Here is a 13,682-nt window from a genome sequence, read left to right as displayed (position 1 = left end):
TTCGCCGAGTCTCCTTAGGAAAGTCTCCACGCCTTTACCTGCTCCGTCCTTCACCCCAGCTGCCTGGTGCAGCCGCTTCTCCTCCTGACCCCCCTGCAGACCGAGGTGGTGCCTCCACCTGGCGGCCGACAGCGGTCACGGCGCCCTCCGCCACGCCAGGGGGCGCTGCGCGGAACCGCCACGCCGCCGACGCGCTTGTTTGCGTGTCCTCGATTGTTTACCTCGCGCGAGCTAACGCTGCCCGAACTTTTGGCTTAAATCTGGAGCGGTCGCTTAAATTACTGTTCTTATTTAAAAATGGGATGCGATGGAGGCACGATTCCCAAGAGGCACGAGCTGGTTAAAGGACCAAAGAAAGTGGAAAAGGTAGTTGTCGATAAAAAAACAAAACTTAATAAAAATAGAAAGTAGCTTAGCATTTTAGCCGGCGGGTGTAAACATTGTGTGCTTTTTTTCGTCTCTGTCGGGGATTTATTATTTCTTTCGGTTGAATTAAAGCCCGATAAAACGCTTGGCCTCGTTGTTGAACAATCGAATCCGCGGACGGACGCGTGCTGTTTGGCCCGGCCGGGCGATGTTGCCCGACCCGCTAGACGCGCATGAGAGGCGAGGCGAGGTGAGGTGTGCTGAGGTCGCTTTTCAATCGTTTCTTTTCCAGGTCGACAGGGACGCCGAGATCGCGGCGCGGTGGCGGCACTGCGCCCTGAGCCAGGAAAAGCTGCGACGGCCCGTGGTCGCCTGCGAGCTGGGAAGGTCGGTGATCGGCAGTAAAAAAAGTGTTACGGCGTTGTAATCATGGAATTAGCAGCACTACATTACACACACACACAAAATGCACCTGTTTACATGATATATTACTATCTGTACATGCGGTGTAAAAGATAACGCTGTCCAGAGGTTCTGTTCAGTTCAGCAGTTCGAGCAACTGTTCTTATTTTCATATGATTCTTAAATTGCTCTTGGACATGATTACATTGAACAATGTAATCATTTGGTTAATTTCACTATATATGAAAAAACCTTATTAATCCCGAAGGAAATTGCTTAATATTACTGCACTAATTTAACAAATATACTATAATATCGACTGAATATACATAACTATAATATACCATACTTGCCAATATGAATGGTGGACATTTACAATAAATTATGATTTTGCAGTTTGGAACATTCTTTTTTTTTTTGCTATGTCTTGGTATTGGCCATGCACGACTGTGGCCAATAAGCATATAAAATGTTACATTTTAAATTGTAGCTAAAGGTTCGTAATACTGCTCTAACATGTAGTGCTTAACCACGCCAGAATAATAATTTTTATATAATACCTTCGTCTATGTGCGCATTTGTCTTCAGGCTGTACAACAAAGATGCCGTGATTGAATATCTGTTGGATAAATCTGCAGAGAGACCGAACACCGAGGTGGCGTCTCACATTCGGGGAATTAAGGTCTGCATCACTTCTTCTGGTTCTTACTCTTATAATTAAATAATTTTCATAGGTTGTGGTCTAATGAAGATCAAAATCAACAAACCACAAAAGCTATCAATATCCTATCCAAATACGTCTGTCTTAGTGTAAAATATGTCAGTGTGTGTTATGGATGTTCGTATTCCTCCATAATTACTCCTAACAAACAAGGCAGAGATTGTTCATTAATGAATGTCATTGCAAATGCTACTGAAATCCCTCTTTTTGACCCACAATCCAGAATAATAGGTAACTGGGTGTGCCAGGCTCATTTTACATCATTAATTTTACTTCTGGGGGTTGACTTGACATGAGTTAAAACATCAGGACTGAAATGATATAAAGTTAGTTATTTTTTTTTTTACAACAACACATGTACATCTCTGTTTTTTTTTTTTATGCGTAAAAAAAATTGATCTTAATCTTACAAGCTCTGTCTCTGCTCTATGTGGAAGATGCCATAATACCTTTACATCACTGTGTGAATTTTAGGATGTGAAGGAGCTGAATCTTACCGATAATCCCGCCTGGGAGGGGGACAGGATGAACACCAAGGGGGATCGCTATGAGGATGTGCACTGCGCCATGTTTATCTGCCCTGTCGTGGGCTTGGAAATGAATGGGAAGCACAAGTAAGTTTCCACAGTTTATTGCATTTATGTTATTTCCTCTGTGAATATTGCATGTATGTGGTGTACAGAGGCGCTTCGGGCGTGGGTCTGTGCTTTTTGTCGTTTTAGTTCAAAGATGAGGACAATGACTCCACCAGCCTGTATGTCACATTTGTTTGCTTGAACTCCGGTTGCACAGTGGCTTTGTAGTGTGCCTATTTTAACCTCACCCTGGGGTGTGGCATACCATGATGGCCAGTTAATCTGTGCTCCTTTAACTTGTGATGTTAGCAGTTGATTGTTTATCCCGTGGTTGACCGATCCCTCTTGATATTCTGATAATATGGGAATGTACAGAACAATGTAGGAGATCTGTTGTGCAGAACTGTTCTGATATTTTGTGAACATTTTTCATTGTGTTTGTTCATTTGACTATGCAAGGTATGTGAATGGGAATTTGGTTATGTGATGAGGATGAAATTTGCATAGTTGAACAACAGAAATCAACACAAGCACGCGCGCAATAAAAAAAGAATACAAAAAAATAAATAAGCACACACACATTCAAGGCCAGCAAGACTACAATTTCACTCAATTCCACTCTATAATTTTGTTCTTTATCCCTCTAGTGGTTAAGTGGAAGTGTTCAATTATTTAAAAAGTAAATTAAATACATATATACATTACTTTCAATGAAAAACACTATTAATGAAAAACATTTGCTTTCTTTTTGTTTTAATTTTAAGTGATTTTATATAAGACATTTAAAGTCTTTTAACCTTAAACCTTGTATGGGTTTTAACATGCAGTACGTCCTGTAGTTCTACATAGCTAGAATATTGGAATATTTATGTTCTTGAAGATTATGGTAATATACATTTGCATATACATCATGTTATATATATTTTATTTTTTAGTTTTGTTTTACTTTGTGTAATTTTTTTTTTCTTTCAGATTTTGCTTCCTGCTAACTTGTGGTTGTGTGTTTTCTGAGCGCGCCCTTAAGGAGGTGAAGACTGAGATCTGCCATAAGGTAAGAAAGGCAATACACAGAATTTTTAATAGATAGATTTTTAAACAAATTTTTTTACTGGATCAAAATCCACAATATATTCAGGCCAGTACATAATGATGTTTACTTTGAAGAGCAACTTTACTGGTTAAATATTTACAGTGCAGCGGCCTTTTCCTGTAACCTAAAACAGAATTGCCAGGATGCTAATCCATGGGTCAATTTCCCATTCATGGATTAAGCCTAGTCCTAGACTACATGCATTTTTGAATGGTCAACTTCATTGAAATCTACTGTTGGTATAGGATTAGGTTTAATCCATTTGTGGGAAACTGACCTAGAGAGATTATTCTGGGATGCGGCTGTAGCTTCCTGGTGTCATAGAAACCTGAATGTTGTAAAATCCGGTTTGGCCAATCTGACAGTATGATTAAAAAAATATGAGGCCTGTGTCTTGTAATACATTAAATATGAAACATATAATTAAATGTATTTCAAATTACATGCAAAACTTTCTACAATTTTTGGACCTGCACATGAACTTACTGTGGGCTCCTTTGTGTTAAATCTTTATTAAGGCCAAATTGTCCCTATTCTGCAGTTATGCAAGTTTTGTCTTTATAATTATTATATTCTGAATAATCACAGCAGAGGGTCAGTGATACAGGTGCTATGAGCAGTTCATTAATCACTGGCCGCCACATCGTAAGGATTTATTGGCATGCCATCGCACAGCTGCAGTCAACCTGTGTGATATTTTACAATCCATCCTCCTTTGGTTACTCAGTAACTCATGCTCATTCAAATCATGTGCAAACTCTGTCTGCGGTAATGTCCCCTGTCACAGCTGCACAACAGTTTATTGTGCTTCACAATGTGGCGTCAGGAAGTCATTGCTCACTTTAACTCATTAATAAATAGAATTCTGATAATGGCACATTGTTTTTCGCTTTTGCACTGTGTTTAGGAGTATAGGATGGTTTCAAAGTTCACTTTTAATTTCTCACCATGATAGGCATATTATAAATTAACACAAACAACACATTCTGAAAGTCTACATGCAGCAGGTAACAAAAATAAATAGTTAATCAATATAAAAAGTATGAAATGTGTAACAAAACTATATAACATTAACTTTTTGCACTTAATATAGTAAGTCGGGGTGTCACAATGTCTCAACCATGGAGTGACTGGAATATAGAGGGTGAGGTTTGCTTTGTAAATCTCCCATTACTTTATATGAAGTGTCTGCACATACCGCATACGTTATCACATATTTGTATTTAGTAATTTAGTAAAATAGTCATTTCACATACAGGCACGTACAGTCCTAAGCTAGAGTTCACATTGCAGCGCAGGCCCCGACGTGGTGTTGCAGTCAGCGCTCATGTGGGTTTCCTCCAGCAGCTGCCAGGATGGCTGGATGGGCACCATGGCCTGCAGGAAGACCTTCTCCCTGTGCCAGTGCTCCAGACAGTCCAGGGCTTCGGCGGACGTCTTGCTCTCAAATTTGTTGGCAAACATGCTGTTCCTCTCCACAATCCACTTTAAGTCCTCTAGGCCATAAACGCAGATGTCCCTGAGGTAGTGACCTGCCGATGAAAAGGACGATCTTATAATCAGATTTCCAAGTATTTTGTAAACTTCATTTTTTTTTTTTTACCTTTGCAGCCTTGGTGTGACAGTCCTTCTTGCTCCTTCCACTTTATGGCACGTATTGCACCCTCCCAGCCACCGTTAACATGGCTCCCTGGTGCTTCTTTAAAAAAAAAAAAAAAAAGACCATTTAATAGCATGGAACAATTTGTCTTTTAAATTAAGAATTTTAATGAAGTAAAAGTGAAGTGATTTTCATTTTGATTCACAGCACACGGTGACATAACGAAATGTGGCACCTTGGTGGCTCGGGATATGAACTTGCAACCTTCCGATTACGGGGTCCAGTTCCTTACCCGATAGGCCGCCACTACCCCATTACTGCATCTCTAATGGACGTTGCCAGTCAAATATAAGTTTGTAGCAGGTCTGATCTGATCCAGATTATATACATGCAAACAGAAGGAACATGGTCTACCTACCTTGTATGTGGTTCAGTGTGACCCAGTAATGTTCATCTGGACTGTAGGTGTCCTTGGACCATTCCAGAAAGTCTCTAGCAACCGGGCTCTTCAGCACGAATTCCACAAAGACCCTGGTCAGGGAGTAGTAGGCCGTGCCGAAGTAGATCTCTAAATCGTGTGGCGGGGGTGTCTTCTTGTGGCCTCTCCCACGTTGGGCCACGTACGACGAGGCGACCTCCACGTACTGCAGAGATGTACGGTATCTCATGCTCTTGGGCTGTTTGACCCCAGGGGTCATGTTGCGGTCTCGCCATTCCTTGCTCTGCATGTAGCGGACCAGTTCCAGGTTGGTTTGAATGGGAAAATCCTGGCCGCAAAGGTTTACGACCTTTTTCCAGGCGATGTGCGATTTCACAAGGTCTTCCATGCAGTTGATGTCTGCTTTCAGTCGAGTGAATCCACCATAGATAACTTTTTCACTCACTGTGGCCAATATTATGTTGGGGAAGCACCCAACCAGGGTTCGGACTTTGTCTTTATACTCCTCTGTGGACCTCTGGTCCACGTGGACACAGTAAATATTCTGAGGAGCATAGATGGCCCTCAGGAGCCTCACAAATGTCTCAAACTCTTTATGGATGGTGATGATGAAGGCCAGAGGGTAGTCCTCCTCCTCTTTGCTCAGAGGGCTGGTGACGAAGTGAAGATCTAACATCATCTGCGTGCAGCTTCCTAGCCCAGTCCCCTGGAAGTACTCATCCAGCGGGCCCTCAGCTCTGAACCATCTCGTGCCATTTGTGTTGAAGATGGGACCTGGGCACTGTCGGCGAGCGGTTCCGAGCCGGGTGTGGACGGACGGTGTGTAGAAGTTGGCCGCCCTCAGGTAGATAATTGAGCAGATGATGAGCGAGACGCAGAGGCAGAAGAGGAAAGTGCACTTTGCACTCTCAAGCTGGAGCATGCTACTCCAGCCTCGGCCAAACCAGTAGGCGTCTCCTGGGAAGGGGGGGGGGGGGGGGGGGGGGGGGGGGGATACATCATCAGAATCATATTTATTGGCCAAGTAAGTGAAAGCACATACAAGGAATTTGATTCCGGTGTCTCTCAAGTACAGTGTAGAAAAAAACAACAACAATGTGCAAGGATGTGTGTATGTGTTATTGTACAAGCTGTGGAATTTGCTTGTGCTGTTTATAAATAACTAAATCTACTGAGTATAAAATTAATATATGTAAGAATGTACATAGGTCTATGAATGAATAGGCAAAAAACTAAATCCTATATACGGAGTGTACATAATGTGCAGTGTGCAATGTTGAAGGTGATTTGCAGTGTGAAACACAAGGGCATCACCTCCCCGTCGGGGAATCGAACCCCGGTCTCCCACGTGACAGGCGGGGATACACACCACTATACTAATGAGGAAATGGCTCTATACTACCGAGGACATGGCAGAGGCGCAGGGGCAGGCATCATGATATCATGCTCCATCTGCGCTGCTAAAATGACTCTTCATATGAATTCAAGTGGTCTTATTTTTGCTAGCGGAGTTCAGTTCATCTAAGGGAATTTCCGTTTATAGGTCATTACTGTGTAAGAATATGGATTTGGCCATGGCCTCCTTTAGAGGATCAGAATGGCATGCATTTCCTGGTGGATGTGATCATTTTTGAAAACTTTGATATGTTTTACCCTTATACTGTGGGGATCTGTGCAAGTAAATATGCCCAACTGACCCACTGTCCTTTGGGCTGCTCTTAAGCGCTCCTAATGGGGAGCATGGTCACCTGAGGACAGTAGAGAGCTGCTCATCGGCTGGAAATGTGTGGCCTTTTAATGAAATCTCCAGGGTTTTGGCGATGTGACCCATCCAAGTAAAAACAAACATGATTGTTCAGCGTGTGACCATGTCACACCTTAAATAGCTTAATGAGTAATAAATGACAGCAGCTTTTCCAGCAGCTGAGCAGCTCTAATCTAACAGGTTTATTAAATATGAATATTGTGGAATGAACAGGCACATTCCTAAATATAAGAAATTTATTGACTTAGCTGAAAATTGGGACCAACAAAAAAATGTTGGAAACGTATTTATCGACCACCTTTTAATCTTTCTTTCTTTATCAAAATGAACTTTAAAACACAGTTGGTGAGCATTGATTTTATTCAGATATTTTTTTGCATTGAATTCTTCATGTAAATTTATTATTATTTTTTTTTTAACACTCATTCTCATGCCTTTTGTGGCTCTTTTTTCTTTCTTTCTTGCACTTCCTCGCTTCCTCAAGCCATGCTTTGAGGTTGAGAGCTTTCTTGTAACAGAAAGGCACAGCACATATACATAATGCGGAAAGAGTAATAACACGATAATATGTTCAAAAAGCACCTTCTCTCCGCCCCAGTGTTCCCAACCATCTCCCTTTATCAGTAACAGATTAGATCTTTATAATCAAATGTTTAGTAAATGTTATTTTATAGTACGCCATAGTGCACAGATAAACCGACTCAATCTATTGACCTACATGTGTTCTGCTGGAACACTGACTCAAACAGAAACCTCAATTGGAACAAGTAGTACAGTAGTACATTTTCTCCCTGGAACAAATGTTTAGTCATTTTCATTCCAAAATGAACAATAAAACATTTAGCCATTTCGAATCCAAACCGAAAAACTATTTCCACCTGTAGAGACAATCAAGCCACCCATTTTTCGGAGCTCAGTGTTTCTGCTTTTACCTTATCAGCAGCGGAGCGAGAGTGGTGCGCGGCAGTGGAGGTTAAACATTAGTGGAGCGCTCGCCGTTCAGGTTGTCCGGAGGCCGGTCGCCTGATCCACTGTTTGTCGCCGTTCCGTCACACGGTGCTCCTGTTGTCTCTAACACCTGAGATGCTGTATGTTCCTGAATGAGTGTGTGTGTGCGTGTGCGCGCAGCCTTGTTCTCGTGCTCCTGAGATTCTCTCCCATGAGAGAGAGAGAGAGAGAGCATAGCAACCAGCAGAGTCTCCACCCACTTCCTCCTACCCGACTTCGTTTTTCCACCTTTCCCTGATCTGCCCCCCCTACTCCTCCTTCTCTCTCGTTCTGTTTTCATCATCCAGTTAGAATTTTTCCCCTCATCCTCTCATTCTCTTTTTTTTGCTTTACACATTTGAGGTGGGGGGCAGCAGGTTGGTGTGCTTGTTTGCTGCCTGGTTGATTGCAGGGATTAGCCCCGCTGTCTAATAGTGAAAGCCGACAGAGGTCACATTGTGCTCACAGGAGGACTCTAAAGGTCCCCTGGTGGTGATTTCGTTTACCTGCTGGGTGGGTGTGTGTGTGTGTGTGTGTGTGTGTGTGTGTGTGTGTGTGTGTGTGTGTGTGTGTGTGTAAGAGTGAGTGCCATGTGTGTGTCACTTTTTGATGATGATAATTAAGATTGCAGATCTAAGTGGAAACATTCAGTATCATATTCTTACTGTTTAATGTAAACTAAATGTATGTATGTGGATATTTATGTTGCTGTATTGAATTATAATTACACACACATTCATAGTCACGGGGGGAAATCCCTAACAAGGAAATTATCAGTTTTTAATTTCAATGATAGTTGTGAAAAGTGAGAGAGTTTACAATAACAGAAATAGTTCTAAATAAATTTTCATGAATGGAAGTATTTGATCCGCAGTTTTTCATGGTCCCAGTTGTATTTTATACAGCTAAGAAGCTGACGTCTATGGACACCAGTCCATAGAAGCAGTCAATCCATCTAGATTCCAAACGCTGCCAAACCATGGCCAGGACCAAAGAGCTTTTCACAGATATCCAGAAAAGGATTGTGGACCTACACAAGGCTGGAATGGGTGAGAAGGTGACAAATAACTGTTTGTCTGAAGGTCCTTGCAAGATCTCACCTCATGGAGTTTCATGAGAATGGTTTGGAACCAGCCCAGAACTACTCTGAAGGAACATTTATCAATAATCAAGGCAGCTGGGACCATAGTCACCAGTTGGTAACACACTACTCCATGAAGGTCTGAAATTCTGCAGCCCACAAGGTCGCCCTGCTCAAGAAGGCACATGTACAGATATCACACTGAACGTGAAAGTGTTGTGGTCAGATGAGACAAAAACCAAGCTCTTTGGCATCAACTCACCTTGCTGTGTTTGGAGGAGGAGGAATGCTGCATATGACTACAAGAGCACGATTCCAACCATACCCACAGTCACACATGGAGGAGGAAGCATAGTGCTTGGGGTTTTTTTTTCTGCCAAGGGGACATAAAAAACTGCACCACATATAAGGGAGGATGGATGGAGCCATGTACCATCAAATCATGGGCAAGACAATGAGCATGGCAATCATACAAAACACACGAATTGCCTTAAGAAGATATTAAGATCTGGCCTAGTCAATCTCCAGACCATAATTCCATAGAAAATCTGTTAAGGGATCGGAGTTGCCATCAGCCACAAAACATTATTGACTTGGAGAGGATCTCCAAAGGGGACTTTGACAAAATCCCCACCTGAGATATTTTCCAACCTTGTATCCTACTACAAGAAACGTCTGACCTCTGTGATTGCCAATAAAGGTTTTGTTGGCAAGTACTAAAGCACGTTTTTCAAAGGGATCAAATATTTACTTCATTAATGATTTAATTTATAACTATTATATGGGGCAGTGGGGCCCAGTGGGTTAGGAAGCAGACTTGGAAGGTTGATTGCTCAAATCCCAAAGAGCCTCTGAAGTCCCCTTGATCAACGTACGGTCCCCACCTTTCATGGCTTCCCACTGCTCACTAAATGGGTTAAATGCAGAGACCACTTTTTCGCTGTGTGCACAATGTGCTTTGTCATTGTGAAACACTGCAGCAATCACTTCACTAAATTCACTATATATATTAGAGAGCGGGAGAGAGGCAACACATTGCTTTGTCACATGAGGTTTGAAGTGAAACTGATTAGTTGTCATGTGACACAACAGTACAGCACTTAGTGCCCACAATAAAATGTGTCCTGTGCTTTTAACCCCTCACCCTTAGTGAGCAGGCGCCTGGGGAGCAGTGTGTGGGGACGGTATCTTGCTCCATGGGCCCTCAATGGAACAAGTTCAGAACTTGTTCATCAAATAATAGATTAATAGACATTTATTAAAAATATTTCATTTACATAATCTTATCCCTTCACAAAGCATTCGACATCACTACTAATAATTCCTCTCCAATTTAAAGCCATGTGGTGAACACTTGGCTCCGCCCCTTTTTCAGCACCCAGTAATCATTTAAAAATCCCTGCAGACATTTTGTGTTAAATTTGACTGTGAGATGATTTAACATTAATACGAGTTCCCCTAGCCTGTCTATAGTCCTGCAGTGGCTAGAAATGGCGACACGTATGCAGCAAAACAAAACAAAAATTTAATGTAATGGGACTTCAATAAACTATGTTAGTTTGTACTTAGTTAGAACAAATCACAAGACTAACTGCACACTGGACAAGGCCAGAGCCTTGTGTTCAGAGTGTTCAGTGCCCTCTTCTTCATATCAGTGACTGATTATTGTACAGCTGCATGCAGATAAATGGATTCATAACACTGACTCCTAAAATGTCATCTTTTCATTAAACTAAATGTGCACACCAGACCTGGTTTTAGGAAAGTTAACTATGATAATATTATAATATCCATAATATTTAAGCATAATAAAATTTTAGTGATGCTGCAACTGAATCTGCAGTGTAACCTTTAACAGGCTGGATGGGTTACCAGGCCCCTGGATTCATTTTACTAAACCATGAGCTTTGCTTATGTGAGGCGCCACATTGCTGACTTGTAGGGGTGAAGCCCTCTTCAGGTCTCTTGCCCCCTGCTGGTTCACAGGGGGTTCTTCATGGCACACCGTTAAACCACATCCTGCCTAAAAGGGCACGACGTTGACACAAAATGAGTCTTAAGTACAGGCAAACCAAACATTTGAATGTTCATTTGTATGTACATATTAACTATCAGTGAAACTGTATTAGTCTAAATATTTGAAAATTTTGAATAAAATTTTAAATGCATATGTAATTGTTGTGACACAGTTTGAAGTGTTCCATCTTACATGTCGTTTCCACTTAGTGTGGCGACCCATTTCAAGATGGAGATCTCGTTTTCCTCAATGGAACCAAAGAGGAGGTTGAGAAACTGCGTGAGAGGATGGGGGAGAGGAGAGTAAAAGCCAAAGCCGCAAAGGTTCTGTATAAATTGGTGTGGGGATGCTACTAATGTTTTTTTAAGAGGAATTATTATTGATGAGTATTGATATTTTTCCCACGCTAATTAGAAATCAAAGAAGAACAAAGGTGCAGAAACCATCTCAAAACCTGTGGCCGTTGAAGGTAAAACAATTTACAAGCGAACAATTTAAAATCCAAACCGTACCGGGCTATTACATAGAAACATAAGAAAGTTATAAATGAGCGGAGGCTGATTGGCCCATCAGGCATAATGAATCATTTGAATTTCCCAAGTAGACTTCAGATCTTCTAAAATGTTGGATACCTGCATCATGTCGCCCATGATAAGATAAGAAAAAAGTAAATGAATATTAGATTAATGTTTGATAAGGGTTTTTTGTTACAGTAACAAATTTTGTCTGTAACTTAGATAAGAATTGGTAAGTTCTTGAAGCAGTTACCTTTATTGTTAAATGGCGTGTTTGAATCATTATTTACTGGGGCAAAAGCAAAATCACCCAGTTGAATAGCGTCACCTCAGCTCAAAGGAACATGATACCAGACCCTCCCCCCAGCTGAAACCGAGAGAAAAGAAAAGTGTTAAGGCTTTTTTGGGGTGTTATTTCACTCTTTTCACACTGGGATTTACAATGCTTTTCTCCATGCAGAAACAACAGCGGATTCGGCGAAAGCTTCCCAGAACGGAGAGGCCGACAGTCACTCGGGTAATCTCACCTTCATAGTTCATGCTAAAGTACTATCTGTCATACTCTGCATGCCTGAAGTTTGGCCCTCCCTCTGATTTCTTCCATAAACATTGTTCTGCCGTCTACTAAGAAGACTTAAAACCAACCTCACTGACTTGTTGAAGTGTAATGCAATGACATACGCTGTACGTGTCATTTAATGATCTCCGCACGTGATGTAATAAATTACTATATGGTGAATTAAATCACTACAGTCAACTTGCGCAATCACTGCTATAATCAGTCTTTGTTTTGCGAGCACGCTTCGATGCCTCGCACATCAATACGCGGAGGTCAAAGTTCAAGCAAAATTCAACTTTGACCACGGCGTCTGTTGAGGCTTGCGGAGCGACGCTTTGCCATCTTATCAACCGGCTTAACAACAAAGACCGATTTCAGAGACGTTAATTAGAGATGAAGGCAGTCTACTTGTTCCGAAGAAAACTTTAAACTTTGTTTAAATTCATTACAAAGGTATCTTTTTTTTCGTCATTTTTCTTTCAAAAAAGGGCAGAACTTATAATTTATGCTAAATTTGAGTGTGTATATACTGTATATTGTGATATGGCCTAAAAATTATCGCAATATTTTTAAGGTATATCGGCCTGCCCTTACGGGAAAGTTTTTTGACATATTCCATCAAAATTACCACGCCTGCCTTTATCACAGCAGCACAGTTTAGGAAATAACTTGCCGCGACCCTCCAAACACCAGCAAAGTGAATATTGCAGCACTAAAACACAACCTGATGTGTCACAATAGTTTGCTACAGTATTGGAAACCAGTCAGTGTTTTCTTGTATTAAAATGTTTTGTATTTTATAAAACAAGGTCTGCATATGTATAAAATGTGCATTGTGTTGGAGCTCCCGTTCACATTTTCTTCATTGTTCTCGCAGATCCAGGACCCTCTGGCTCTTCCAGTCCCACAAAGGTCACAAAACTATCAGCCCCACCCGGCAGCAAAAGGTCAATCCAGCAGATGGAGGACAAGTCCGAGGCGTACAAGTCCATCTTCACCTCTCACAGCTCGGCCAAGCGCACTAAAGATCAGATCTCCAACTGGGTCACTCATACGCCCTATCACTTCTGAGTCCACAACCAGATATGTTGTCTGTGAATAGAATATGCAGCGAATGTTTTTATTTCTCTTCTTTTAAAAAAATTCTATATGCTTTACTTGATTTTTCATAGTTTTGATGTTTTTTGGTTTCAATTTCTGTATGATAACAGCATGCGATAAAATTGGTTTCCACAGATTTTTACTTAAAAGTGATCAGAAAAAGATGATTCATAACTATACAAAAGCTTTCCTTTCAAATTTTAGCCTGTAGAGAAGGTTTTTTTTGTCTTATTCCAGTCTACTCTGGTTTGTTCTTATGACTGTGTTTATGGCACAAAGAAAATAAAGGCAATTCTTCATCAGCTCTAGGTTGTTGGGTTTTCTTTAGGCTGATGCTTCAAAATAAACGATTTATCAGGATTTATAAGACTTGATTTTTATTCATGGCGCAACGCGGCCACAAGATGGCGGTAGCGACTTGTAAAGGAAACCAGCAGGTCAGACGTAGGGAGCATCTCGCCAGT

The 13,682-nt window shown here is 41.3% G+C and overlaps 2 protein-coding genes across 3 annotated transcripts; one reads left to right on the top strand and one right to left on the bottom strand.

The window, feature by feature from the left end:
- The first annotated feature begins 208 nt into the window (after nucleotides 1–208).
- rtf2 (replication termination factor 2) lies at nucleotides 209–13,520 on the top strand. 2 transcript variants are annotated; one of them, XM_028998590.1, is made up of 9 exons: nucleotides 209–366; nucleotides 659–753; nucleotides 1,357–1,450; nucleotides 1,964–2,103; nucleotides 3,037–3,115; nucleotides 11,253–11,366; nucleotides 11,458–11,512; nucleotides 12,019–12,075; nucleotides 12,995–13,520. In XM_028998590.1, exons 1-9 carry the CDS (start codon nucleotides 298–300, stop codon nucleotides 13,186–13,188), a joined length of 897 nt encoding a protein of 298 aa, XP_028854423.1. In that variant the 5' UTR covers nucleotides 209–297; the 3' UTR covers nucleotides 13,189–13,520. The 2 variants fall into 2 exon arrangements, with proteins under 2 accessions (XP_028854423.1, XP_028854424.1); XM_028998591.1 differs by lacking the exon at nucleotides 12,995–13,520 and adding an exon at nucleotides 12,191–12,234.
- Nucleotides 3,339–8,085, bottom strand: gcnt7 (glucosaminyl (N-acetyl) transferase family member 7). Its single transcript, XM_028998589.1, has 4 exons — nucleotides 7,891–8,085; nucleotides 5,173–6,150; nucleotides 4,758–4,853; nucleotides 3,339–4,686 (listed from the first exon to the last, which is right to left on the bottom strand). Exons 2-4 carry the CDS (start codon nucleotides 6,113–6,115, stop codon nucleotides 4,430–4,432), a joined length of 1,296 nt encoding a protein of 431 aa, XP_028854422.1. The 5' UTR covers nucleotides 6,116–6,150; nucleotides 7,891–8,085; the 3' UTR covers nucleotides 3,339–4,429.
- Nucleotides 13,521–13,682: the final 162 nt, after the last annotated feature.

The sequence above is a fragment of the Denticeps clupeoides genome, chromosome 12 (assembly GCF_900700375.1).
Source record: "Denticeps clupeoides chromosome 12, fDenClu1.1, whole genome shotgun sequence".
Lineage (NCBI taxonomy): Eukaryota > Metazoa > Chordata > Actinopteri > Clupeiformes > Denticipitidae > Denticeps > Denticeps clupeoides.
Note: the sequence above shows the minus strand (reverse complement) of the source record. Positions and strands in the feature narration are given on the sequence as shown.

Excerpts from the sequence above, each read along its gene's own strand:
- rtf2 (XM_028998590.1), top strand. The coding sequence starts at position 298 with ATGGGATGCGATGGAGGCACGATTCCCAAGAGGCACGAGCTGGTTAAA. Across the intron at positions 367-658 it reads GACCAAAGAAAGTGGAAAAG|GTCGACAGGGACGCCGAGAT; the intron begins GTAGTTGTCGAT and ends TTTCTTTTCCAG. Across the intron at positions 1,451-1,963 it reads CTCACATTCGGGGAATTAAG|GATGTGAAGGAGCTGAATCT; the intron begins GTCTGCATCACT and ends TGTGAATTTTAG.
- gcnt7 (XM_028998589.1), bottom strand. The coding sequence starts at position 6,115 with ATGCTCCAGCTTGAGAGTGCAAAGTGCACTTTCCTCTTCTGCCTCTGC. Across the intron at positions 4,854-5,172 it reads CACACTGAACCACATACAAG|AAGCACCAGGGAGCCATGTT; the intron begins GTAGGTAGACCA and ends TTTTTTTTAAAG. Across the intron at positions 4,687-4,757 it reads GTCACACCAAGGCTGCAAAG|GTCACTACCTCAGGGACATC; the intron begins GTAAAAAAAAAA and ends TTTCATCGGCAG.